At 40.0% G+C, this 26,366-nt stretch overlaps 2 protein-coding genes across 10 annotated transcripts in view; one reads left to right on the top strand and one right to left on the bottom strand.

Annotated features, from left to right (window-relative positions):
* Nucleotides 1-22,391, top strand: part of Rfesd (Rieske Fe-S domain containing) — a 36,011-nt gene extending 13,620 nt beyond the window's left edge. For 7 of the 9 annotated variants that reach the window (XR_008219667.1, XM_052743727.1, XM_052743729.1 and 4 more), the window contains one exon: nt 22,257-22,391. Coding sequence is in view for 7 of the 9 variants with exons in the window: in XM_052743728.1 (XP_052599688.1) it covers nt 22,257-22,373 (117 nt within the window). In the remaining 2 variants the exon portion in view is untranslated. Of the gene's footprint in view, nt 1-231; nt 371-22,256 lie in introns of those variants that run through there. The other 2 variants (XR_008219668.1, XM_052743732.1) reach the window with 1 other exon arrangement.
* Spata9 (spermatogenesis associated 9) overlaps nt 144-26,366 on the bottom strand; it is a 29,118-nt gene continuing 2,895 nt past the window's right edge. Inside the window, exons 2-5 of the mRNA XM_052743733.1 lie at nt 26,167-26,255; nt 19,387-19,614; nt 7,038-7,133; nt 144-442 (exon numbers count right to left, since the gene is read on the bottom strand). Of these exons, the coding sequence (XP_052599693.1) occupies nt 158-442; nt 7,038-7,133; nt 19,387-19,614; nt 26,167-26,255 (698 nt within the window). The 3' untranslated portion in view covers nt 144-157. The remainder of the gene's footprint in view (nt 443-7,037; nt 7,134-19,386; nt 19,615-26,166; nt 26,256-26,366) is intronic.

Raw genomic sequence — 26,366 nt, forward strand, 5'->3', positions numbered from 1 at the left:
CAAATACAAGAGAATGATGTCATAGTTTTCCCAACTCTACCCCGTTTTAGAAGAGCATTCAGCATATGTAAACTGGTCTTCTGGTTTTCTCTGATGAAATGTACCCATGGACAGATGACTATTGATCTCTCTGAAGTGGTATTTGTGTCCGAATTTCTCATTCATTCAGTTCGGCTGATTGGTCAAACACAGAATGTAAAACCTGGATCTTGTTACTCTGCTTGTTGGCAGGAGGCTTGCGGTGAGCTGAAAGCTTGTCTGGCTTCTCTGGCAATGACCTGGAAGGTTTTGCTTTGATTTCACCTTCAGAAAACATCGGCTCTGGAAGCACGGGCTCAGAAAAGGCTTTCCTAAAATTCTCACTCTCTCTATTTTGCCTTATGGATTCTTCTTCTTGAAAAATGTTCTTTATCTTCACCAGCACAGCATTAACACAGACTGCCTGTATCAATAAAAAAAGTTGAAAAGTAATGTTTCTTTTTAAGGTAATAACAACCATAGACAAACAGTTACAGGTCTAACATAGTCAATAATCTACATGTTTTAATTTAAAACACCCTCCCTTTGAAGAGACCCTGACACGTGGCAAGCAATAGATTGGAAATGTGTTTAAATAAAACATGCATAAAAATAACCTCAGAAGTGAGAAATGCAACAAGTTCATTCATTCAACTTATTCTGCATTACTAATGACAATAATGAGTCAATTAGTGAAGGACAGGAGCAAATTCCATGAAGCTAAAAGGAACTAGTTTATCTTACAGAAGAACTGCCTGAAGATGATATGATGGATAGTAAATACTCTGTTTTCTCCCCTTTAGATTTCAAAGCACTGTAATTTTCTAATAGAACCTTTATTACAGTAACATTAATTTATTTCATTGTGGTATTTCCATACATGTATATATTACATCTTAATCTCATCCACCCTCTCTTCATCTTCCACTAGTCCCTTGCCCTTCTCTAGTATTCCTTCCACTAGTTTGGGTCTCTTGAAAAATCATTCTCGTTTCCACACAATGAGACAAAACATACTATACTTCTCTTTCTGTGTTTTTGTACTGTCTTTCTGCTTAACAAGATGACCTAGTTTCATTCTTTTAACTTGTTCCAAATGATACAATTTCATCTCAAAGGTTTCATTGATATGATCATGCCATTTTTGTCTTACTTCTGTTCATATACTTCATTAAATGTATTCATTTACAAATACAGAACCACCCTAGCAACTCTGAAATGAAACTGACTTAATCATATTGGATGATGTTTTTAATATATATTTCTGAGTTCAGTTTTCAAGTATCCTATTAAGGACTTTTGCATCTAATTAATCAAGGGTTATCAAAGATTATATTGGCCTATAGTCTTCCTTTCCCTCCCTCTTCTTCCTTTCTCATTTTTTATATTTGTAAAACTTGTATTAATGGCTCAAATATGTTTTGAAAAGTAGTGTGTTATGTGTTGATTTAAAAAAGCATGTGTATTTTACTACTGTTGTATGGAATATTGTGTAGACATTTGTTAACTTCATTGACCTCTAGTGTATTTAACTGTTTCTTTGTTGATATTTGTGTCATGTTGGTGAGAGAAGGGATACTGAAGTCACCCACTATTGTATTGCAGTCTTGTCTCTCCTTGTATGTTGTGTAGTATTTATTTGTAAGATTGAGTGAACCAACTTTCATTGCATACGTATTTATGGCCATTATGTCACCTCAGTGGATTGTTCCTCTTGTGGTTTGAATGTGAAGCATTCCCCACAGACTTGTCCCCAGGTGATGGACCTATTTTGGTAATTTTAGTTCCTGGGTACTACCTACAGTAAATATTTCATTGGAGGTACAGTTTAGGGGTTATATCTTACTCTGTACCCCTCTCCTCCCTTGCTTCTTCCATCATTAAATGAGCAGCTTCTTCCACCTGCTTCCTCTGTCTTGCCTTTTCTGCCTCATGTGCCTTTTGTTTTTCTGAGACATGTCTAACTCTCGAAGTTATTGATTTGTCTTTAAAAATATATCCCAGGATATTCTTGTTTGATTTCATTTGTGCAAATTTCATTAATTCCTCCTATGACTTATCTTTTCATGTTGATAGCAGACTTTTAAAGTACAGTTTCTTAATTCTCATAGTTTAGCTTATTAATGCTTTCCTTTATATTGTGTGGGGTTTTTTTCTGTTTAAAAAAATCACGACCTATACCCAAGGTCATGAGAACATTCTCATCTATTATATTCTAGAAGCTGAATTATTTTGCTTTTCACTTATAGGTTTATAATCTACGTGGAATTGGTATGACATAAGAGAAAAATACTTAGCCAATGGTACCCAGTTGATCTACCCTTACTTATCAGGAAAATCCTTCTTGTATTGTCCTAAGTTTCTTTGTATGTAGGTCTGTTTATAGCTCTCTATGTCTAGCTGCTGTGCCTATTCTTGGACCAGTTTTGCTCTGTGAATCACAGGAGCTTCATAACATGTCTTTATAACTGGCAGAGTGAGTTCTGCTAGTCTCTAAACAGGGCACATCCTCTGTTTACTTTGGCCTTCTTAAAGTTCTCTTAATTTTTATGATTTTATCATAGTTCTTACACATTTTGTTAACTTTTATCATATTGCAACATACAATTGTATTAAGCTTTTCCCACAATCTATAAACTTAATGCAGTCCAAATTGAAATCCAAACAAGTGCGTGTGCACGTGTGCGTGTGTGTGTGCATTCGCGCATGAGTGTGCATGTGCATAAATTGACTAGCTGATTCTAGATTGAACAGGGAGAGCTGAGAATATAATTCAGCTCAGTTAATAGGGTTCTTGCCTATTGTGCACGAAAGCCTTAGGTTTAGTTTCAAGCAGTGCTTAAACCAGGCATAGTTGTGAGAGCCTGTAATCCCAGCAAACGAGAGGTGGAAAAGGGAGGGTCAAAATTCAAGAGAGTAAAGGAAGCATGTGTGTTGTATTCTATAGTGAGGGGCAAGCAAGACAGAGGCAGGAGAGCAGCCTGAGGCCTCAAACCTTTTGCTCTATCCTTTCAAGAAAGCCAGAGCTGGATCTACCCTCACAAGGACTGCTCTGAACCTTCTGTAGCAAGATGGTGGAAGAAAAGTGTCCTTCGCGTGACTCTGCAAGTGAGAAGAGTCAGTAAAGCGACAGAAAGTAAAAGCTATAGGACAGCAGTGAAGGGGAAACTGAGAGAGAGAGAAAACAGCAAGCAGAACTCGGAGAAAGGCACAAAACAACTGGAAACTCCACTCTTGGCCCCCAGTGGGGCTGAGGGGCTGTTGTGCATGCCGGAATACCCAGTAAGTCAGAGTGCACAGAATCCCAGTGATACCACCAGACTGTCTTAACAGTGGCGAAACCTGTACGTAGTTCATGCAAGCCTTACTTGCCCAGTGCTGTGATTGGTTCTGAAGGTCACTCATTGCTCACTCTTTCTCAGAGTTTGCCAGGATCCACCGTGAAAGGACACACTGTTAAGGACTAAACTACTCTGGATTTCAGACTCCACAGAAAGGTCAAAATTCAGAGGCCCTGAGGATTCCACAGCACTGACAAGGTACAACAGCCAAGGAGACGGGCAGCTCCGCCAGTTGTTGAAAAGTTTAAGCAGCAGGAAGCGCAAGCTGGGGGCGGGGCGGCTCAGTGGTCAGTGGCACCTTCATCTGTGGGGAGCAGCACACGTGGCTTACTGCAGGGACTCGGTCAGTAGGTAGGTCAGCTGAAAGGTCAGTAGATAGTTTACATCCCACAGGGTTCCCTCTCCGCTTCTATCACCGGTCAGAGGTCAGTAGTCTGCTTCCCATTCTCTATGGAGCATCCAAAGACACACTTTGACTTGGACATTTGCTTGGGCATCTGGAGTAAGAAGGCATTCCACTATCAAAGATTGTTGGGATTCATGTGGAACCAAACTTCAAGAGAGGTGTGCCCACTTAGCCCTGTGATCACGGCTGGGGCTATCATGGCTCCTTAGCATACAGAAAGCCTGTGAGGTGAAGACCGCTCTGCCACAGACCTCTCATTGACAGGTCAAGTAGAAGATGCATGGCAGGGCAGAGCAAAGCTCAGCCTGTGTGCAGCACTAGTCTGTTTTGTGGAAAATGAAATGACCACAGGCCTCATCTTTGTCCCACTCTCCCCACTTCCCCCCTTTACATTTGGCAGACTACTGTATTAGAGGGTGAACAAAGAAACTTACGCAGTCCGTGGACCTCAGCTAGGAGGAAGTTTTTAGTCTTCCTTTCTTTACATTTTTTTCTCTTGCTTGTGTCTAATTTTACTTTTCATTTTAACTGGAGTTTTACATTTCGGTGGTCCTACTTTTAGCTCTTTAGTTTATTCTATATCATTTTTGCCTCTTTCTTTCCTATTGTTATTGGCGGTGGCATTGCTGTTTTGTTTCTTATTTGTCTGCTGTTTCTGTGTCCAGAAGGTTTGTTTTCCTGTTGTTACTGTGATTATTTTCATCCCTTTAAGTGATACTTCATACAGAACTGTCAAGGAAAGGCTTCTAGCCAGGCAGTGATGGCGCACACCTTTAATCTCAGCACTCAGGAGGCAGAGGCAGGTAGATCTCTGTGAGTTTGAGGCCAGCCTGGACTACAGAGCAAGTTCCAGGACAGCTGGGGCTACACAGAGAAACCCTGTCTCAAAAAACCAAGAAAGAAGAAAAGACAAGGCTCCTTACTAAGACCCTCACATAACCCTAGAATAGATGTCTAGTCTAATAGATGTGAAAATTTAAATGTAGAAACACAAGAACTATGAATAAAACAAGGCAACATGACTACTCTAAAAGTTCATATGTGAATCCAAAGATAATGAGGCGTATGAATGCCAAAGAATTCAAAAGATTGTTTTTCAAAATGATGACTAAGTTTGAGTAGAATACAAATAAACAACAGAATGAAATAAGCAAACTAATATAGGCAATAAGATGAAACTCAGAAAAGGAACCAAACAAACTAGAAAATGGGAAACTCACTTAAATCTTTCCAATAGACAAGGTCAACTGGAAGGCATAATATCAGAGACTGAAGACAGAGTGAACAAATTAGTACATTCAGATAGTAGTAAATCAGAAAAAAAAGTTATGAACATTATAAATGATAATTGGGAGCATGATTAGAAGGCTAAGTTTATGAATAATCAGTATTGATGAAAGAGCCAAGCAATAAAAGACACAGAAGCTTATTCTGTGAAATAACAGCAGAAAACTTCCCATGTGTTCCCAATGCAAGAAGAATTTAGAACCAAGTGGAAATGAAGTTTGGGTCCCTTAGATGTACATAGAAGGTAGGCATGCCAGGATACAGTAGGACATGAGCACTGGTTGGTGGGGAGTGAGGAGGGACAAATGAATCCCTGCAGTGTATTGCAGGTCAGCCTAGCTGAACTAATGAGGCTAGGTTCAATGAGCTACCCTGTCTCAAAAGACAAGGTGAATAGTGATAAAGGAAGATCCCCCAATATACTCTCACCTCTGCACATATGCATATGTCTACACATACATATGCACACAAATTTCCAAACTGACTGATTGGATTACAAACAAGACCCAAAAAATGCCTGCAAGAAACTCACATCAATAACAAAGTCACACAAAGACTGAAAGTGAAAACCCAGAAAATTATACTCTAAAAAAATTAAATAGGAAACCAAGCAGGTGAATCTATATTTATATCAAGCCAAAATGGTCAAAGGAGACAGGAAAGGTCACTATCTATTGGAAGGAGCTAAGCTAAGCAGCTTTTCATCACTGAACTAAGTAATAGAAAGAAATCATTTTAAAGAAGGAAAGCTTGACTTTGACTCAAGGTCTCAGAGGTTTCAGCTAAAGGCTAGTTGTCTCCATTGCTTTAGCATTGGAGATTTTAACAATTTACAGATGAGTATCCAATTAACTTATGTAATGGTAATCAATCTCATTAATAATCAAGAACATGTAAACTAAAATCAGTATTATAATACCCACTTTCAAAAATGGCTAAAATAGAAAATATTGTCAGTATCAAGCACCACTGATGACCTATAGGACTGTTACGTTCTTCTAGGATGGGTTTTAATTGTTAAAAACCATTTTAGGAGCTCTTTTTGCAACATCTATTAGTGATAAATGCTTGCATAGCTTATAACCTAGCAATTTCAACAAAGGACATGTACAGAGATATGTATGGCAACTATAAAAGTTCAAACTAGGAACAATCTAAAATATCCATCAGCAGTTGAGTAGGAAAAGGAATGTCAATCACTAAAACACTATACAGCAATGGACAGGAATAGATTCAACTATATTAAGTAATGAATCTCATATTGACAATGCTGAGCTGCAGCAGAAGATATGAAAGTATATGCTATGATTCAATGTACATTCAATCTAAAAAGCTGAATCACCCACAAGTCAAAATGTCAGTCACTTATATGGAGGAGAGGCAAGAATGATGCTTTTGTAGTAGTAGTTGGTAATGTTTTACATCATGGTGAGTTGAAATAGACCAATAGATTTTGTGATAATTCATCAAGATAGGACCTTTCTTGTATTGTGTTTTTAATAAAACATATATGGATATTTATTAATGGATAGAAACTCGTATAACTGATACTATCTTTTATATTTTTGTCATACATAGCACTTGTAATCAAAATGTAGTAACTGTGTTCTTCAAAGTCATAGACTCCAAATAATGGAATACTGAATTAAAGCCATCATGAGGCAATGTCTACAACTAGACAGCAAGATATTTCAAAGCAAAAGCTAATCTGTTTTGACTAAATTTTACCAAATTTACTAAATTTGGTTAAATTTCTTTAAATGGTAATTAACTTTAGAGAAGTAAAATAATTTTATATAAGCAAATTGGGTGTTGAGTTAATTTGGCTTGTCATAAAAGCAAACAACTAATATGAAATTATTTTGCATAGCCAGTAGTGGGCCTTGACTGGTAACAATAATACCAGATGGCATAGTATATGCAGTGCTGTTTTCAACACTGCATGAAATAAAATAGTTGTTTCTAGAATCTAGCAGTTAACTTACCAAATAAATTAGTGCTGCGTAGGAAGCATACATTATGCTAGTTAAGGCAGTCTTTGCTGGAAAGGAAATTATTTCAAATAGAGAACCCCTTCTGACCTGCAACAACAACAATCAAAGTTTATTAAAATAAAACATTTCAATTTTCAATGTTTACAATTTCATTTTACAATATTATTATGAGAATTTAAAATTTTTATCTAAAGAAATTCATCTCTATTTTAACTATCTGGGCTTCTCACCCTGTGAAAATACATTATTTCCTGCCTCTCCTGTTAGCAAGAAGACACATCCTTTTACTAATAAATACCAGTGGCAAATATACACAAGTCTGAAATTTCCATTTCTAAAATCTGAAATATTTCTATGTTTACAGCTGTGAAATGTGCTGGCTAGGAGGTGCTCCCCTGAGTATTAGAAAAAGTCTTTCCTTTGTCCAAATTCATGTAATCATTCTTTACTAAATTATTCATAACCTCAATTAAGCAAACAGCAATCAACATGCTAAGCATTTCCTGGAGATTAATGACCTGCTTGGAAATGTTAATCATGGGACTGCTGCAGCCAGCCTTGACCTTAGATGATCATTAAGCTTCAGGCAAGCCTCCCGGCTCATACCCTGCCTGCTGCTCTGAAGGGTTTATGCTAATAATAAATTTGCCTCTCACATGTTTCTAGTTTCTGGTAACAGGTATTGTTGCCTTAAACATATCAGTGTAACATATTCAGTTTAAGGAATAACCTACAGGGCACCTCTTTTGCTTTGAACAGGCTATGAAATGAGGGCCTTAGGAAAAAAATGTTTCCTTCCTCCAGCAGTGAAGTGGTGGTTAGCCATGCTCCTCTGAAGTAGCTCCAAGCCATGCAGCAGCTTCAGTGACTGTCCAAATGATAGGGCTATAACTAATAAAGTCATAGAAATGCACAGTAGATAGTGCATGCATGCTAGAGGGAACAGTGTGCGCATGGCCCTTGAAAATGATTTATAATGCTCAGGCTGGAGCTTGAACTCAGTGGGAGCATGCTTGCCTAGCATGCACCAGTTCTGAGTTATTCCCTAGCCTCATCAAAAAACAATAAAAAATTTACCCACACTTAGGAGCATATGTTTCAGCTTTGGGGGTGTCCGGGGAGGGGGAGCTGAGACAGGAGGATTCCTTCAGCACAGCAGTTTGAGGTTAGCCTGGGCAACATAACAAGATCTCATTTTGCAAAGGTTTTTTTACACTATCAAAAAAAAAAAGCCAAAATAATCAATAATAGCAGAACGGTTAGGGAAATGATATTTAACCAATAACATATTCTGCAATCATTAAGAGTGTGCTTCTGAAGTGTATTTTAATAAACCCTTCATTATGCTACAGGTGTTGTGCTACTCCTTTGTACGCTGACAGGATAGCATGGGATGATTGTCACAGTTACTGAGACCAGACTTGAAGACAGAATGACCCTAGCTTAAATAAAACAGCAATGCCAAATATGTGCTTTATAAACACTCGATTTTATCCTTAAAGCAACCCCATGAGGTGGCATTTTTATTGTCACCGTCCCACAAAGAGCCAAGGAAAAAGAGACAGAAGGACCTCTTAGGGTGACAGCTGCTAATAGTAAAGTTAGACTTGAGTGAGGAGTCACTGCCGAGGCTTGCCCCCTAGTCTGACCAGTGGGCTGTGCTGCTGCTAATGCTCTGCTCGTCAGAAGGGGAAAATGGAGCCAGCTCATGTTTATGTCAAGGTTTTGTTAGGAAGACAAGAAAATGTTAAAGTACTTAGCGGAATGCCTGTACACAGCATTAAGTGATGTGATAGACATTAGTAGCTCATGGCATATGAGAAAGAACGAGGTTAATACTGTATGCATAGCAAATGATTAAACTCTAAATAAAAGTGAGTCAAACTAATCTCTACTGGTGGAAGTCAAGAAAACAGATGCCTTCCTCACAGGAGAGAGATCATTGCTGAAGAAGGTATGAGATTTTCAGGGTTTGGCTACCATAAAGAATGTTCAATTTATGAAAATTCATTGAGTTACACTTTTAATGATTTGCACACTTGTCTATATTTTTATTAAAATTTAAGAATTCTATCCATCTTTCATGTATAAAAAAATACAACTAGCTTTTCATAGAAAAAATGGACAGATATGTACCAAAATTGAAATAGCTTTTGTTTGAATAATATAACTATGTGTCATTAACATTTACAGAATACTTCGTATATGCCAGCGTCTCTCATAATAGCATTATTAGCATTATTTTAATCTTCAAGAAATCTATGAAGTAGGAACACAGGTTCAGAGAAATTAGACTCTGAAGTATTGTCCAAGTTAAGTTGAAAAAGCACAGGGTATTGTGCTAGTGAAATGTCTGGGCTGCAGCTGTGCTCAGTATCCTGCATGCTTCGTTTTGGCTGACTACTGCCACTTCTGAATGAAGAACAAAACTGGCCCTCGGTATTTCCTTGGCTCTCAGAAAGGGACTTATGGAATGCAGAAACAAATAAGCGGCCAAGAAGGCCTCTTAGCTAAGAGTGAGGGAGTGTAATGTGAACTGTCTGGATCTTTCTTTAGGCCACACCAACTCTCATATAGGAATAGATACTACTTTCTTCCTGGTTTCAATAAATACTTTCTATTTCTGTATTAAATCATCCCCATAGGAAATGTATTTCCTCTCATTTGGATTGCTGTCTCTGTAAGTCAACGTGGAAAATGTCTTGGAGTTTCTGGCTTTCTTAAAGAGTCTATGGGAAATGAATCAAAGGTTGCATTTTCCTTCTTCCCAGAGCATGGGAATGGCAGCATGCCTTTGAATCTGGCTTATGACTACAGCAGACAAGCATGCAGGCAAAGAGCAGGAGAAAGAAAAGCAGATATACTCCAACAAGATGCCTCTTTGCAGAGGAAAAAGACTCGTGTGTACATAGTGGAAGGTCTGTATGGGATGAGTAGGAAGTCACATGTAACAAAATAAAAGAAGTGTCTGTGTAAGAAATCATACTTTGTTTCACTACACATTTCCCTGGATTTATTCTCTCATCTAAAGGCAATTAAAATGATTAGTTTCAAAATTAATTATGTGGATGATACCTGTTACATTTGTAATTAATTTTGTATATTGCCTAAGGATTGCTGTTTTCAATATCTTACTGCTTTCAATTTCTGTAACAAATCATCCCCATAGGAAATATATTTTCTCCAAAATTTATGTGGCTACTCGCAAGTAGCAGTTTTTTAGTTTTGTGGCTCACATGCTGTGGTTGTTTTAATAAGAATAGCCCCCATAGGTTCATGTATTTGATGCTTAGCTTCAGGGAGTAGCACTATTTGAGAAGGAGTCTCTAGAGGTGTGGCCTTGTTGGAGTAGGTGTGTCACTGGGGGTGGGCTTTGAGGTTTCAGAAGTCCGTACCAGGCCCAGTTTCTCTCTCTTAGCCTGCAGATCAGATCTTAGTCAGCTCCTTCCCCAGCACCATGCCTGCCTGCCACCACGCTCCCTGCCATGATGATGGTGGACTAAGCCCCTGAAACTGTGAGCAATCACCAATGAAATGCTTTCCTTTATAAGAGTTGCCTTGGTCATGGTGTCTCTTCACAAGCAGCAGAACACTGACTAAGACACATGCACTACCTGCTTTTTACATTATAAACCACCTTGCTTAGTTTCTGCCGTCTAGCAGGAGTAGCATATAGAAAAACTAAAATTATAAGCAGGAGATGTTTGGAAAAATAGGAGTCTTTATTTACATTTCCTTAGTCTATCTGAAATATTTCATCTTAAATTTATTAATTTCATTTATTTACATATTTGAATTAAATTACAGTATCAATGCTATGTCAGTATTTTTTAGTTTGGTTACATTAATATGCACAATATATACAGTTTGAGACTGAACAAATTTCAACCTTTCAACTCCTTTCACATAATTAATTGACTGTCTCATCTCATAGAGAAGCACCTCTGTTCATTTTCTTTTCACTAATAATGACATAAGTCACAAGAAAGCCACATTTGCACAGCTGAGAAAACAAAGATCTAATTATACATAACTGCAGGGTGGAGAGTTACCAGGCCTGATGTCATGTTGCTCAAAATCACCTTGCTGAGGGCAGGAGAAAAATCAGGGACAAAGCTCTCCCTCTGTGACTAATGGACAAAATTAAGGTGTGCTGGCACTACTAACAGGCAGGCCCAGGAAGAAAGGGTTTCCTATAAGTTGGCAAAAGCTGCATGTGCATGCCTTTGCATAGTACCTCACCACACTTGATAAGAAGGACCTAGCACTCCACAGTACAGAAAGCATTGGCCAGCATCTTTGGAGCATTATTCCTGAGAAAACTTTTATTCAGACAGTCCAGTGGAGGTCAGATGTCCTCACCTTTTGGCCAACTTGGAGTAGTATGTCTTTGAGAAGCTCTTTTTGGAAAATGTCTTTTCCTGGGTCCAAATCATACCTGCTGGATAATCCTGGGGCAGGCCCATCAAGAACCCACAGAACTTCTGATATTTATAAATGTGCACTTTAAATTCTTAACTGGAGCACACTCTGAAAGGTATGGGGAAGGTGTGGGGAGGGGTGTTTTTAGAAAACTTCTTACTTCAGCCTGAAAAGAGGGCATGAGTTCAGTGGGCTTGAATGAAATATCCAGGCAGCGTAGGGGCCGAGATTCACTCAGGTTTTGCCCACATACTGCTCTGTACCTCCTATGCACAACAGAAACCGTCATCTCCTCTCAACCCAAGAAGATCTTTCAGTTCTGTGGCCCGTTGACTGGCCTTCCAGAATCCACAGCTCTGTCTGGAGCTGATGTGCCTTGGCTGAAGTCAGCATCTAAGCTGACTATCTAGGTCACTGCAGCAAGAGCAGCTGCAGGCTTTGCTCAGCCAGGCAGCTCACAGGCGGGGCAGATGCACCACTCTGAAGTACTGGTGCTAGGGATGTTGGAGACCTCCAGGGAATTCTCCACTCTGGGTTTTCCATTCCTGAGGCTTAACATCATTAGCTACTCTCCTATCACTGCAGTCTCGGCTCTGCAGAACCTGGAAGAGTTTGGGGAGTAACATGACAGTCCATCTGTGCAGTCAGGTGCAAAAGGAGTTTTTAACAAGATGGACAATGGAGAGGCTAAACCCTGACCTCTGTGCTCAACTCAGACTGACCATTGAAAATTCTTTAGGAAATGTGTGTAAATTGGGTCTTTAGGCAGCTCATGTTTTGTACATATTTTAAAGGGCCCAGATCTAAGCATCCTTTCAAAAGACCCAGGAGTAGACTGTCTTAGGGGCTGTGGGTCAGCATCCTTTCTCTGCTCACCTTAAGGAAACCATTACTGTAGATTTCATCTTAGACCTCTCTGTACCAAAGGGCTCAAACATCAGTCTAGCTGTATCGTCCATGTCCTAATGAAAATGCTCCTCTATGTCCATGTTTTACAGGGAATTAATCTGCTTCATTGTATTCCATATTAATAAGATAACTTAGATAGAACCAATTAAACTTTTCCAGGTAGAAAAGGATGCATCTATCATTCATCACTCTCAGATCAGAGACCAAACAGGTCATTTGTAAAAGATCTTGGGACCATGAAACATAACTTCAGATTGGTTACTAGGCAACCTACTTTCCCACAGCCATGTTTACATAAAGTGATATCCTCTAGGCATTCACACAGCATATTCCTTTGAACAGTAATTCCAGCTGTCACCCCCTCAAATTCTCCACCACAGAGCTTCACCTGGAAGCAGCTGGGAAAATCTACTGTGGATTATCAAGAATGAACATATCTTCTCTCTTACCACTCAACACACTCCAGCACCATGGATACACTCAATCCACAGAGCAACCCCGGCCTTCCTATGCGTCACATCTCATCCATCCCTTCTGGACTCCCTGGACTGATGTGCTCACATTCATACTTCTATCTGTGCCCTCACTGCTCCTTCAGATTTGGACTGTTGTTTTCCTCCTCCCTACAAACAGTTTCCTCTCAGAGACAATCCTCCTTTCCATTAATCGCTGTATGTCACTGCAGTGTTTTCCTCACCCCTAATGCTCAAATATCCTGAAACCTGACCCCCAGATTCTCTTCTGTCTGCTCACCCCAAGCACATACTATTGTTTCCCTAAAAGGTCATGCTCTCTCTTACGTAGGTACCTTCATTACAGACTCTTCATTTCCTCTAATGATTTTCCTGCAACCTCATCCAGATTGTTCTTCCACCTTCCGGTCTCACTTAGAATACTGAATTTTCTAGGCAGTTTACAGGGGCCATCTGAGTTGCATGCCTCTTCTGAATGCTTCTACAGTAGTCTACTTTGCATCCTTTGGTCATGCACTTGACTGACAGTCTCTGCATATTTACCTGTTAGTTCCATAGTCCATGGAGAAAGGATAAAATACACCTGGTACCTAAATTATTGGTTTTATATATCAGATTCCAATAAATATTTGCTGAGTTCATTAAAAGGTTAAATTATACTTCACTTACTTAACAAAAGAAATTTAGACACCTTATATTAAATTGTAAAAGAAGATGGTAAGTAGTGTAGAAAGAAAGAAAGAAAGCTGACGCCAGTAACATGTCAGGCTGAGCTAGTGTGTAAACATTTACAAAAGCCACTGAGAATTCCAGTGTAAGGAATCTCATGTAAGGCTAAGTCTACAAAAAAGAAAGATAAATCCTTGTGCCAAGAACAAAGAAAGAAGTAACAGAGAAGCAAGTGTGTGAGCTTCTATCTCAGGCTCTCTGGCCCTACTGGACCACCAGATGAATTTTAATACATGACTGCATATGAGGCGTGGATGGACATGCGGTGGAGGATAGGAGGATTTGTAGCTGCAGTTTCTGAAAGTGATAAACAACTGTAACCACCACAACAGGAAGGAAGGAAACTGCTCCCCACCTGACACTGGAATTTTCTCTTTGGGATCATGCCTTAGAAAGGGTCTGAAATTCCCAGGGTAGTACAGAAAAGCCTGAACTGAGAACGCTTGAAGGTTGGTTGCTGATTGTCCATATAACCCTGGAGCATAAGCAAAATTCCTCCAGGAGAACTCTGCCACCAAGTACAGAGGGTTTACTTAGATGGAACTCTACTAGAGAAGTTCCAGTTAAATACAATATACAACAGGAAGTTAACTCCTATGAGTATGCAATACAAACCATCATAGTCTGATAACTTAGTAGCTCCTAATACTTCAAAGAATAATCATTTGAAAGACCATGCACACACAAATATGTTCAAGAAAGTTGGAAAATAATTAAAGGGAGAAAACTCTCCAAGACTTGCAAGGGGAAAGAACCCGCATCCTTAGGGAAAGATCCCATAGGTCTCCTCAAATCTTTAACATAGGGCAAGCAGGGAAGGCTTGTTCGGTGACATGCTTGCCACACAAGCATGAAGCCCTGACTTTGGATTCTTAACATCCACATTTTCAAAAAGGTCAGCCTTGGTGGCACACACTGGTAATGCCAGTGCTGGAAGCAGACACAAGAGGATCCTGGGGCTCACAGCAGGCTTGGTGAGAGACCCTGTCTCAAATAATACTGTGGAGAGCAATGGAGGAAGATTCCTGACATCAACCTTTGGCTTCTATACATGCACAGCTACCTCTTTATACACATAACCTCTCTCACACACACTCACATGCACACAAAAGGAATCAATGTCTTAAGTTTAAGATAATAATAGGTAGAAGAACATTTTGGACATAATCAAGATGTGAGATAAAGAGCCAGGCATGATGGTGCACAACATTAATCCCAGAACTTGGGAGGCTGAAGCAGGTGGATCTCTGTGAGTTTGAGTCCCAGGCCAGCTAGACATGCCTAAAAAGACCCTATGTGGAAAGAAGTGGAGATGGGGTACATGAGGAAAATAGACACATGTAGAGATCTAATGAGAGGGCAGGGGTGTAACTCAGTGACAAGGTGCTTGCTGACATGCACAAGGTCCTACCTTCTGTTCTCAACATTATTATAAAAGGAAAAAACCCATACACACAACAAAATCAAAATATACTTAATAGGCATGTCAGAAAAAGTTTGTAGAAACTGACAAAGAATATTTGAAGAAATATTTCTAATATTTCCAAGAATTGAATCAGTTATTGTCATATTCTTGACATTTTAAAAATTTTCTCAGGAAAGCTCACCCTTCCTAAAGTACAGTTTGAGTTAGTAAGATCTGAAGAAAGAAGATCCCTCAGAGATATACCCAAAGTCTCATGCATATGGACAGGGAGATGTCTATGAGCATGTTAACCAAACGGCTGTTTGTTAATAGAAGAATTGGAAATTAAATGTTTCATCCTCCCAATAGCAAACTCTAGATTGTCTTTTCTTCCTGGAATACCAGAGAGGAGCTAAAATAAACTCTAGCTACATTTATCAATGATGTTTGCTAAAAACTGGAATTTTCAGGATAAGTACAGTGTAATGTAATCTATATGAATGTTAAGCATACATAATAATACTACATAAGTAGGCATATCCAAATATAATAAAAATGTAAAAATAGAGAGAGAGGTTCACTTCAGCTTCACAGTGATCACCTCTGTGAGAAAAATGGAGACGGGGCTAGGATGTGATTCTTTTTATGGAGGGCATTCTGCGGGCCATATGAAAGGCATTAAGACTCACTTATGGTCATGTGGGACTTCTGCTAAATTACTTCTGTGTTTTGAACTACTTCACTGGTAAACTTATTTAAAGTTACATCATTAGACAGACCCCAGAAGGAGAAATCTTTTCTGTGTGCTGACTGTAAATCAATGTCAAAGAAGACAATGGCAGCAGGTCAGCCTTGGACCAGCCACTCAGCCCCAAAACGCGTTTCGAGAGTGAGTTAGTGCAGATGAGCTAGATATGGATCTCAGAACTGCATTGTCAGACAAGGCAAAAGGCAAATACATTGTGGGTTTTTTGGGGGGGAGGATTGGTTTTTTTGTTTTGTTTTTGTTGTTCTCATTAGTGGATACACACATGCACACACACGCACACATGCTCACACACGTTAGCTGGAATGCAAAGACAAAATTTTTATGCCACTAACTTTTTATGAGTACAGGGAGATTATTCTCCATGGATTTCTCATATTCCTGCACAAACTGTTTCTTCTGAGCAAGGGACATGTTTGCATATCAAATAGCTTTAGGAGCTACAGCAAGTGCATTCCTGTGGAGAGAACTAGAGATGAATCCCTACATATGTCAGGGGCACCCAAGATAATACCCTCTCCTTTTTCTTCTGCAGACACATTCCAGGGTAATGGACACCCCACCCCTTAGAAGAGAAGCTGGGCGGGTGTTTCAATGTCCCTGAAAAAGGCTCTGTTTCTTCATTTCAAGGTTCCTCTCTCCTTGGTACAACATTAAATATGCACAATTAACAAAGAGCCCTCACTGTGGCATCTGATTGAATGAAAAGGAGGGAACCAATAGGACATTGCTCTGGCTGATACTTCTTCTGTGAATAACAGTCTATGTCCCTGACATGAGCTCGTTCTCTCTCTCTGTCTCTGTCTCTCTCTCTATCTCTGTCTCTCTCTCTCTCTGTGTACACTCTGTGTGTGTGTGTTCTGTGTGTGCGTGCATGCGTGTGTGCTCTCCCTCTCTGTACACTCTGTGTGTGTGTTCTCTGTGCATGTGTGCTCTCTCCCCCCCCTTCTCTCTCTCTCTCTGTGTATTCTTTCTCTCTCCCTCTGTGTGTGTGTGTTCGTGCGTGCACGTGTGCACACAAGCATGAGACACTCGGCTCTAGAGCAGGAAAACCTGTTGGCTTAAACACAATGTAAAATGTCAGCTCTTTTGCAGCTTTGCTTTAGTAGAAAAACTAGAAAAAAAATCACAACAAATATGATAAAACGATTGGTAGGAAATACTTCAGAAATATTCTTCAGAAGACATTTTACACCTCTATAAATACCATGGTTTGGGGACTGGAAAGGTGGCTTAGCTGTTGAATAAGTACAATGGCTGCTCTTCCAAAGGACCCGGGTTTGAATACCATCACCTACATGGCAGCTGTAACGGTCACTGTGGTGTCCCAGGACCACAATTGTTTGTAACTCCAGTTTCAGAGCATCTGATGATCTCTTCTGGCCTTCATGGACACCGGGCACACACATGATACACAGACATACATGCAGGCAAAACATTTATAGATTAAAAAATAAATAAATCCCTTTTCAAGCCTATGGTTTTGACAAAATTCAGAGAAGGAATGGTAAGGCAGAGCATTAACTTTCAAAGGGCATTTCAGAGGGAATTAAGATGATATTCAGCTCTTCTTCAATGTTATAAAGATAAGAAACAAGGCTCGGAATATTTAAGAATCCATTGGTTAGCAAATGCAGAACATTTTTTATATTCTTAGATATTAAGCATCACAAGGAAACCTTTTATAAATTCTGTTCTCAGGTGATAAATAATTAAAGAATCTGATTTTTTTAATGTAAAAGCCTTTAATTAATAATAGACTGCTCCATGATGGAATGTTTGTTGATTCTGGCCATCTAGCATCCACCCTTCTTGAGGACCTGCTCTCCCCACTCTACTTTCAGGCCATATGGTCTGCACAGGGCTCCAACCCCAACTCTGGGGATGAATCAGGGAACCTTCTCAGGCCAACCGATGCAGCCCACTTCCCTGATTTAAAGGCAAGCACTGGGTGTACACCATCCTCCACCAGTGAACCCAAGGAACACTGACTCGGGACTTGATTTTCTGTTGTAATTACTTGATCTTCAGAGGATGGAGACCCCCCAGACAGTTACAAGTCATATTAGATAGTCTAAGAGTCGAATGGATATAGAACAAAATGAAGACTGGCAAGAAAAAGAGGTAGGCCATTGCTTCATTATCAATGCACGTGTCTGGAATCTTAACGCTGGGCTGTTTGTATGAACTAAAAGTCTTCTCTTTTGGTTTAACCCAGTTTGAACATGGTTTCCTCTCCTCTCAGCCCAGGTGTTCAAGCCAATGCCCCTGAGGTTGAGATGCTGGTCGTGAAAGACCCTGAGTCTCCTACAGAACAAGTTCAGGTGTTTGAATCTAATCCAGATTGAAGTATCCAGAGTTCTGTGTCATAAAGTTTAAAAAAAAAAATCAGGCCTGAAAAGTTTTAGTAGTTACTTCCCTTAACAAGAAATAACAGAGGAGCTGGGCATTGGTGGCACACGCCTTTAATCCCAGCACTCAGGAGGCAGAGCCAGGCAGATCTCTGTGAGTTCGAGGCCAGCCTGGGCTACCAAGTGAGTTCCAGGAAAGGCGCAAAGCTACACAGAGAAACCCTGTCTCAAAAACAAACAAACAAACAATAAAAAAAACAAGAAATAACAGAAGCTCCATGAAGCCATGCAGAAAATATAATTAGAAATACACAGAAATATTAGTAGGTATACCTGAGTGATTTTATTGCTGAGTACACCCAACTAGCACACCAAAGTTTAGTTTAGAAACATAGCAATGTTCTGGGAGGGCAGAGCAAAGCACAACCACTTTGAAAAATCATTATAGAATTCCCCTTAGGTTTGACACAAATAGTCAATTTGCATGCTTATGTTTTCCTTGAACTGTCTGAAATGGAAAGTTTTATACAGCTCAAATAATAAGGTGGAAAGAGTACACATTATCCACCCCTCCAGATTTAAACTAGAAACTGTTCTATATTCATTCTTCTTTTCCAACTTTATCTGTTTTACATGAAGGACCCCAAATTCATTATAGTTTTATTTTTAAATTAAGGAAGTTTTAACATGTTTATTCTTTCAAAATTCTGTGCAATATAATGTATTTTGATCATAATCCCCATTTTTCTCTCCTCTCTCTCTCTCTTTCTCTCTCTCTCTCTCTCTCTCCTCTCTCTCTCTCTCTCTCTGACACCTTCTTTTCCCCAACCAGCCCCCTCCTACTTTCATGCCTTTTTGGGGGAAGGGGCAGCCCACTACTTTAATTGGGGTATTTGTATGAGCATAGGGTTGGAGCAATTTACCTGTGCCTGTATCACTCAAGAAAAATGGCTCCCCCTCCTCTCATTAACAGCTTATACCTTATGAATCCTTCCCTATTGGTGAAGGGGTATCAGTGGGCTCAGCCTTGTGCAGGTAGCCACTGCTGCTGTGAGCTCAGGGGTGAGCAGCCATGTTATGTCCCGAAGAAGGAGTTTCACAGCATCTCTTCCAATCTTCTGGCCCTCACACCACCACTCCTTCCATAATGTTCCCTGAGCCTTGAGATGGTGATGGAGACGTCCCACTTAGGGCTGAGCACTCAACAGTCATTCATTGTCAACACTTGGTCAGTTACGCATCTTTAGAAAGGCTCTACAGCTCATGTAAACGCAACACCACTTGCCTGCATGCTGTACAGAGGTTGACTCGGTGCATTCACCTCTCTCAGCAGCCGGTGAGAGATGTGCCTCAGTTCTAAGAGTCTATACGCCAGCTGTGGCTGCAGAAGTTTGGCCACTGATTTGGAAGAGCTGGATATGCTGTTTAATCCTTGAATTAATGTTCCTCGGTTGATCTGGGCTAAAGCTAGAGCCATTCTGACCTTGGAGGTTTTCTGTACTGGATCTTTTTTCTGAAAAAAATAACCTTTGAGAAGAATCTGATATATGAGTCTCTGATACATTAATAGCATATACTTGTAGCAGAAACTGAGTATACAACTATGCTGTACATGACATCTTAAATTTACTCAGCCCAATAAATACACCCTGTACAATTCACTGACACCCCTAATTAAAGCTTTCATTTGAACACATTAATTTTTCCTTAGAATAAATATCAAGAACTAAATTAATCAAAAGATATAATTGTTTCATTTCTTTCTGGGTTTATGGGTTTTTTGTTTGCTTGTGTTTTGAAACAGGGTCTCACTGTGTCCTCCTGTGTCACACTGGTTGGTATTGAATTTTCTATGTAGACCAGGTTGGCCTTGAACTCACAGAGATCTACCCATCACCACTCACCTTGAGTGCTGAGATTAAAGGCATGTGCTACTATGCCTGGTGGTCTATGGTATTTTTACCTTGATTTTAGAGGCTACTTTAAAAAATAGACAAGATCCTTCCTTCCCTCCCTTCTTCCCTCTTTCCTTCCCTCTCTTCCTTCCTTTCTCCCTCCCTCCCTTCCTTCCTCCCTTCCCTCCCTCCTTCCCTCCCTCCTTCCCTCCTTTCTTCTTTCCTTTTTTAATCCAGGGTCTTGTACATGCTAGGCAAATGCTTTACCACTGAGCTATGTCTTAGCTCTCTTTTTCTTTTTTATTCTTAGACAAGGTCTCACTAGGTAGTGCAGGTTGTATGTGAACTCATTCTGTAGCCCAATCAGGCCTTGGACTTGCAATCATACTGCCTCATTCTCCTGCATAGCTGGACTACAGCCCTGTACCTCCAGGCTCCACTCTAAACAATAATTATTATCCAAACATTACTTAATATATGAAATATTCAAGCAATAGTACTGATTTAAAACCATTACAAATAGTTTTACAAGTTTGCTTTAAGAGTTTTATTCATGAGCTAGAGTATATATAAAGGAAATTAAAACAAACGTCCTATATGCCAGTCAAGAAGCTTAAGAAAACCATACATCTCAAAACTTCAGAAATTCTAGTAATTTCCAGCAAAACAGTAGCATTATCAAAACATGTAACATGTGGTTTCTTCTGTGCTCTCCTGAGTAGTTTACCACAGAGAAACTGCATAGAGTGTGGTTAAGCTGCATTCCAGTCAACAGACCGGCAGAGTTTCATCATTAATTTAAGTAATTGGGGGTCATCTGGCCATCCTTAGGAAAAAATATTAGTTAGGCATTGGCTACAGATTAGCAACTTTGGAATCTGTAATGTTTTGTTAAACCTAAATATATACAGACAAAATACCTGTTAAATTTAATTGGTTATTTTTTTGCCTGCCATGAACATCATGTTTTTGCCTAAGAGCTAATATTTTGTATATTTACTTTAAAAGTAAATATACATCACCAGATTTCAGTATTTTTCTTACGGCTCAGCATTTTCCCCTGGAGACAGCCAGAAGCTGTTCTAGCCCACCCGTGAGGATGCATTTTTGTCGTTTTGTGTCCTGATGTAGTTTGTTCTGTTAACTTTTCTGAAAAGTTCAGTAGCCCCTGGGGGCTTCTCAGTCTCTCAGGCAGCAGTAGCAGTATATAGTGCCACCTGGACTGCTGAAACTGTCACCCTCCCAAGCCACACCAAGGAAAGCAATCTAAAGGCAGAGTGATCAGAACAACGCGAAGGCTGTCACTTGATATCGTTCTCTCCCCTGGTTGTGGTCGAAGGACAGCCAAGGGAAGCTCAGTGCCTGCAGCGCTGAAGCCCCAGCAGCCACGTGACCCGTGTGACTGCCATGCTGGCCTCCCCAGCTCTTCCTCCAGGTGGACTTGGCACTGTTTGTTCATTTGTGACTGCCATTTGTCTACGCTCTCCCTCGCTGTAATTATAAGAGTAGTCAGCCACATTGCCAGGGCAAACGGGCACGGGGCATGTGAACTTCCACCTTGTCAACTTTGTCTCCTTGTTCAAGTGATCAGTGTTTGGGGAATCTGCCATGTTGGCAGCTGTGAAATGATAACGTTACTTCTGCAGACTCCTCTTCTTATTTTCTAAATGAATCTACAGGATCTTTGACTTTCTTCTGATTGTTCTGAGACACAGTCTTGTTGTCTAAGCCAAACTAGCCTCAAATTCTACCTGGGCTCCAAGTCCAGACCCTCCTTCCTCGGCCTCCTGAGTGCTGGGATTACAGGCTTGTGCTATCAGGCCCAGGTTCTTCACTGGACCGTGGCTTGCAGATCTGTTTGTATCAAGCATACTGGTTCATTCCACCAGACAAATCAATCTGTCCAACTCCCCTTCTACATTTTTTTCTTGCTTTTTTGTCTTTGTATAAAAATAAGGTTAATTATTATTGATAATTTGGTCACCTCAGATCTCATGCAGGGCTTACATAATTTAGGTTGATCAAAACATGAACATTTGTTGAAAACGATATTATTTCATGCAAGCCCGTATTGTAACAAGGGCATATTTAGCTGTCATCATGAAATCCTGGCTGTCCCTCTGTCTTCACGACTATGGTCCTTGTTTCACCCTAAGCTTAGTTGTTACAATTCACATGCCTTTTAAAATGCTGTCTTTAAAATAAAACAGAACAGAAACAAATCAACCAACAAACAAACACTTTCCCATATAATTTTCAGGGACTTGTTACTTCCAACCGTGCAATGCACTGGACCACTTCCATCCTCCCTCCCACAAACCGTGGAACCGGCTCCTTCCCAAGAAGATGCTTCCTGCCCAGCAAGAAACTGATATAAAAAAGAAAGCAAACCAAGGTACGTGTGCGCGCGCGCGCGTGCGTGCGTGCGTGTGTGTGTGTGTGTGTGTGTGTGTGTATGCATGCGCAGGTGTGTGTGTGTGTGTGTGTGTGTGTGTGTGCACATGTGCACAGGTGTGTTCTCTCCTGCACTCTGTGAAGAAACTGATGCCTTGGAGGAGCAGCTGCCTACATTCCTCAGGTGGACTGAGATGTTTGCGATGATTTCAAAGCACTATTACTTTCAGCAAGTTTCTTAACGAGTTCTAATAGGAAATAAAAGAAGTTTCTTCATTCTCAGCTTCCAGGCTTTTTCTTCTTTATCTACTGCCTATGCTATATTGTTGGTCGGTTGGTTTGTTTGTTTTTTATCAAACCATGTGTGTGGGTTTAAATATCGACCCCAAATGAAGCGAACTTCATGATGTCCTGCTGGTTTTCTCTTTGACTCTTAGCCTAAGCCTCTGGTTGCCAGTGTGACTGTGGACGCTCCTTTGCACACTGCTCATCATCATCTGAGCAGTTCCCAGAGGCCAGGAAGTAAATGTCCACCCAAGCTCCCAGGGGCGCAAAGGTCACGTACCAAAGGAAGCTTTGCTTTAGTCGGTAAAATGGTTCTGGAACCCTGCTCTGGGATCCCCCATTCGTCCTTCTTCATTTGAACGCATGCTCCTGCCCCCCACAGGCCTTCCCATTTCTGTTGTCAGCAGTTCTAACGCTGAACTAACTTTTCTATTACCTCAGCACTTCCTATCCTCCACCTACAAAACAGCCTGTCAGTAAACTTACTCAATTCTTCCTTTGAATAGTCCCAGAATAGTCCCCTCCCCCCACCCCTAGTCTAGTCTATTGAAATAAGATACATCATCTCTTCTCTAGGTTAGTGGATTAGCCATCTAAACAGTTCCCTTCTTACAGCTTTGCTTATTTTCATTATTTCAACAGCAAATAAAACAGAGAGATCCAGTTAAAACCTGTGATCACATCTTACATTGACTCAGTTGATATTGAAGTCCGTTTGAAATCAAAGTAGAAACAAGTCCTGTGGAGACTGTGGCTTTACCTCCCTGACCCACCATCTTCTCTCCCTTTCCTTTTTAAATATTTGTGGAACTTAATCAACAATGTTTTGTGAAAGTTGAAAACATTCTTGTCAAATCCAGACAACATCAGAGCAAGGAGGTTGTGGGGGGTGGGTAAGTACTGAGGTAAGTAGGGTTAAGCACTTTCTAATGAGGTTTCCTCTCATTCTACACACAGTCTCTGCTTTGTACATCTCACACATGAATGGGTTTGTGTAACTAAGTTAGCAAGGTGAATGGTGAAAAAAGAGCAATGGATCTCAAAATGGGCGAAAAGCTATCATTGTGTTCTTCCCTAAGTGGCCTACGATTCTCTTAAGTAAATAAATTCAAGGTGTTGGGAAAAGGATAGAGCTCTCTTTTTGGTAGAAAGCAGCCATATATCTGAATATAAACCATGGTATTGGATACAGTACCAGAAGAGAGAGACCGGTGAAAGCGTTATAAAGAAATTACAATTTTTTTTAGTTGAACAAAATCTCAGTGTTTCTAGTTTTGGCAATGGAGGACGCACATTTTGGAAAAGAAACAGGGCATTTCCAACATGTCTCTGGCCTCTAGGACTCCCCTTAAGGCTTTTTCAATAATTATTGCACTACCATCCACTTTTAAGCATTTATATATCCTAGGTCCACTGGACACCTGTAGAACTCCAGAATATGGCCAAGAAAAGTCTTCAGCATTTCAAAATACTTTATACAAAGTCCAGGGGAACCAAGAGAGGAGGCAACTAGACTATAAATTGAAGGTCTGGAATTACAGAATTTGGCCTTCCCTCTGAGTTTTCAAGCCTTAGTCTGTCTTGCTCAGCTGATCAACCTGTGCGCTGCCCAACAGCTGCTCATCTGGGAACCCACACTTCACATCACTCTCTTTCCAAGTCTAGACCCCCAAATGGAGAAGGTGTATTTTCTTTGTTAGTCTGCAGTCAGAATCATAAGCTAAGTAGCTTCAATTTACAGCTCAACACAATGTGTTACGTTCCTTAAATTGAGACTATTAAAATAATTTTATTATATCCCATCTTACTCTTCTTGTCAGCATAGAACTCTATATATTTTTATAGTCATTATTCTTCCAGCCATTCAAGAAATGCAGATGTTTCCTTAACCACTGCATGTCTTGTCATCTCACATTGTCAGCTTTATAATATACTGAATAGTACACCCATTCTTTATACTCCCAATGTTCTTGGCAACCATTTATAACACAATCTTACTAGAAATTCTGCCTCCATTAAGAAAACATTATCACTAGAGAAACACTTTTACTTTTTTTTCTCCTGTGTGTGTGTGTGTGTGTGTGTGTGTGTGTGTGTGTGTGTGTGTGTGTGTATGGCATATGCACATATCTGAGTTCATGTGCATGTGCCCATGGGGAGGCCAGAGGAGGGCTTCCTGTGTCGTCTTTTATCATTTTCTACCTTATATTTTGAGACAGGTCTTTCATTGGATCTCATCATTTCAGGTAGGCTGACTAGCCAGTGTGATCCCAGGATCTTCCTGTCTCCACCTTCCAATGCTAGGGTTAAGGGCACGTGCAGACATGCCTGGTTTTTATGTGAGTATTGGGGACGCAAACTCTTGCTTGCAGAGCAAACGATCTTATCCACTGAACTGTCCCCCTAGCCCTAAGAACTATTTTCAAAGTAAAAATTAGGTGTCGTTTCCATCCGGAAAATTTTCTCTGTCATATGTTTGTGTTATAATTAAGACAAAGATCAGCCTCTTTGTTGAATGACATCCAATGATCTTCATATTCTGGGTCTGAGTTAAATTAATAATGCCTGTTAACTATACCACCACAACCTGTTTCATTAGATTCAACCCACAGACAGAGATCACATTATCTTCTCCACAGAACTTCCCCCACCCCCAGTCGCAAGCAATAGAGAGGTGATAGTAAGTGTTTGACGCTGTTCATCTTGAGGCATGACTAAGACAGCCCCAACACCTTTCGTAATGAAACACGTAGACTTCGTGATTGCCATGTTACTCAGAGTGCTTTTTTGTTTAGTTTCTGGTTTGACTAAGATATGTGACATTGCCACAGGTCTGTCTTTTACAGTGTCATGTAACTTTACACTGTATCGTACATCAAAGGCAATCTTGGGATAATTAGGTTAGATAAGATGGCGCCTTTTCTATACCATAAACATCTTCAGCATTTCCTCTATCCCTCTGCCTCCAATTCCAAAATTTTATCTCCTTCAAATCTCTTATGAAACAGAGACTTTAAAAACACAGTAAGTATGTATTTTGTTTAAAGGGGTAGACATCAGTATTTTCTTTCCACATTAACACACACATACTCACAGTGTACCTTTCAGTATTAGTTTATCTCAGTTAAGTGTTTGTATTCACTTAATTGCCTTAGATTTTACCTAAGTATTTCTAGCTGCTTTTCCAATTTTACATTAAGCAAATCATAAGTAAACTTCATTGTCAGTTTCTGCTGGGAAAGACTTTCCGATTTCTAATCCAATGACCCAGTGATTATCTTTCATCTTAGTTGCTCTATCTCATTCACTTTCTGGCTTATCTCTCTTTCTACCCAAGGGATCCCCCCCACTAAATAAAATTTGAAATTAATTTTTCTGAGGAAAAATTATATTTTCTTAAGCTTTCCTTACAGATCTCAGCATTAATGACTTGTATGCTACAAAAAAATCACATATTTTGTTTTCCTTTTGAAGATTATAAATCACATTACCTGATTAGACTGTGATAATCTTAGGATGTTAGGGAGTTCATCTTTAAACTCATCTACAAGGTCCATGATTGCCTTCTGGATCCCCTCAACTAAGAAAAGGAGAAGTTAGCAGAAACAGCCTGTGACATTCACAGGAGTATGGAACACGGGCCCACCTCCTGGGTAACTGGGAATACAGGGAAACCCGTGAGATTTGTCCC

This window comes from Peromyscus californicus, unplaced genomic scaffold, assembly GCF_007827085.1.
Source record: "Peromyscus californicus insignis strain IS unplaced genomic scaffold, ASM782708v3 Scaffold_18__1_contigs__length_77618521, whole genome shotgun sequence".
Taxonomy (NCBI): Eukaryota; Metazoa; Chordata; class Mammalia; order Rodentia; family Cricetidae; genus Peromyscus; species Peromyscus californicus.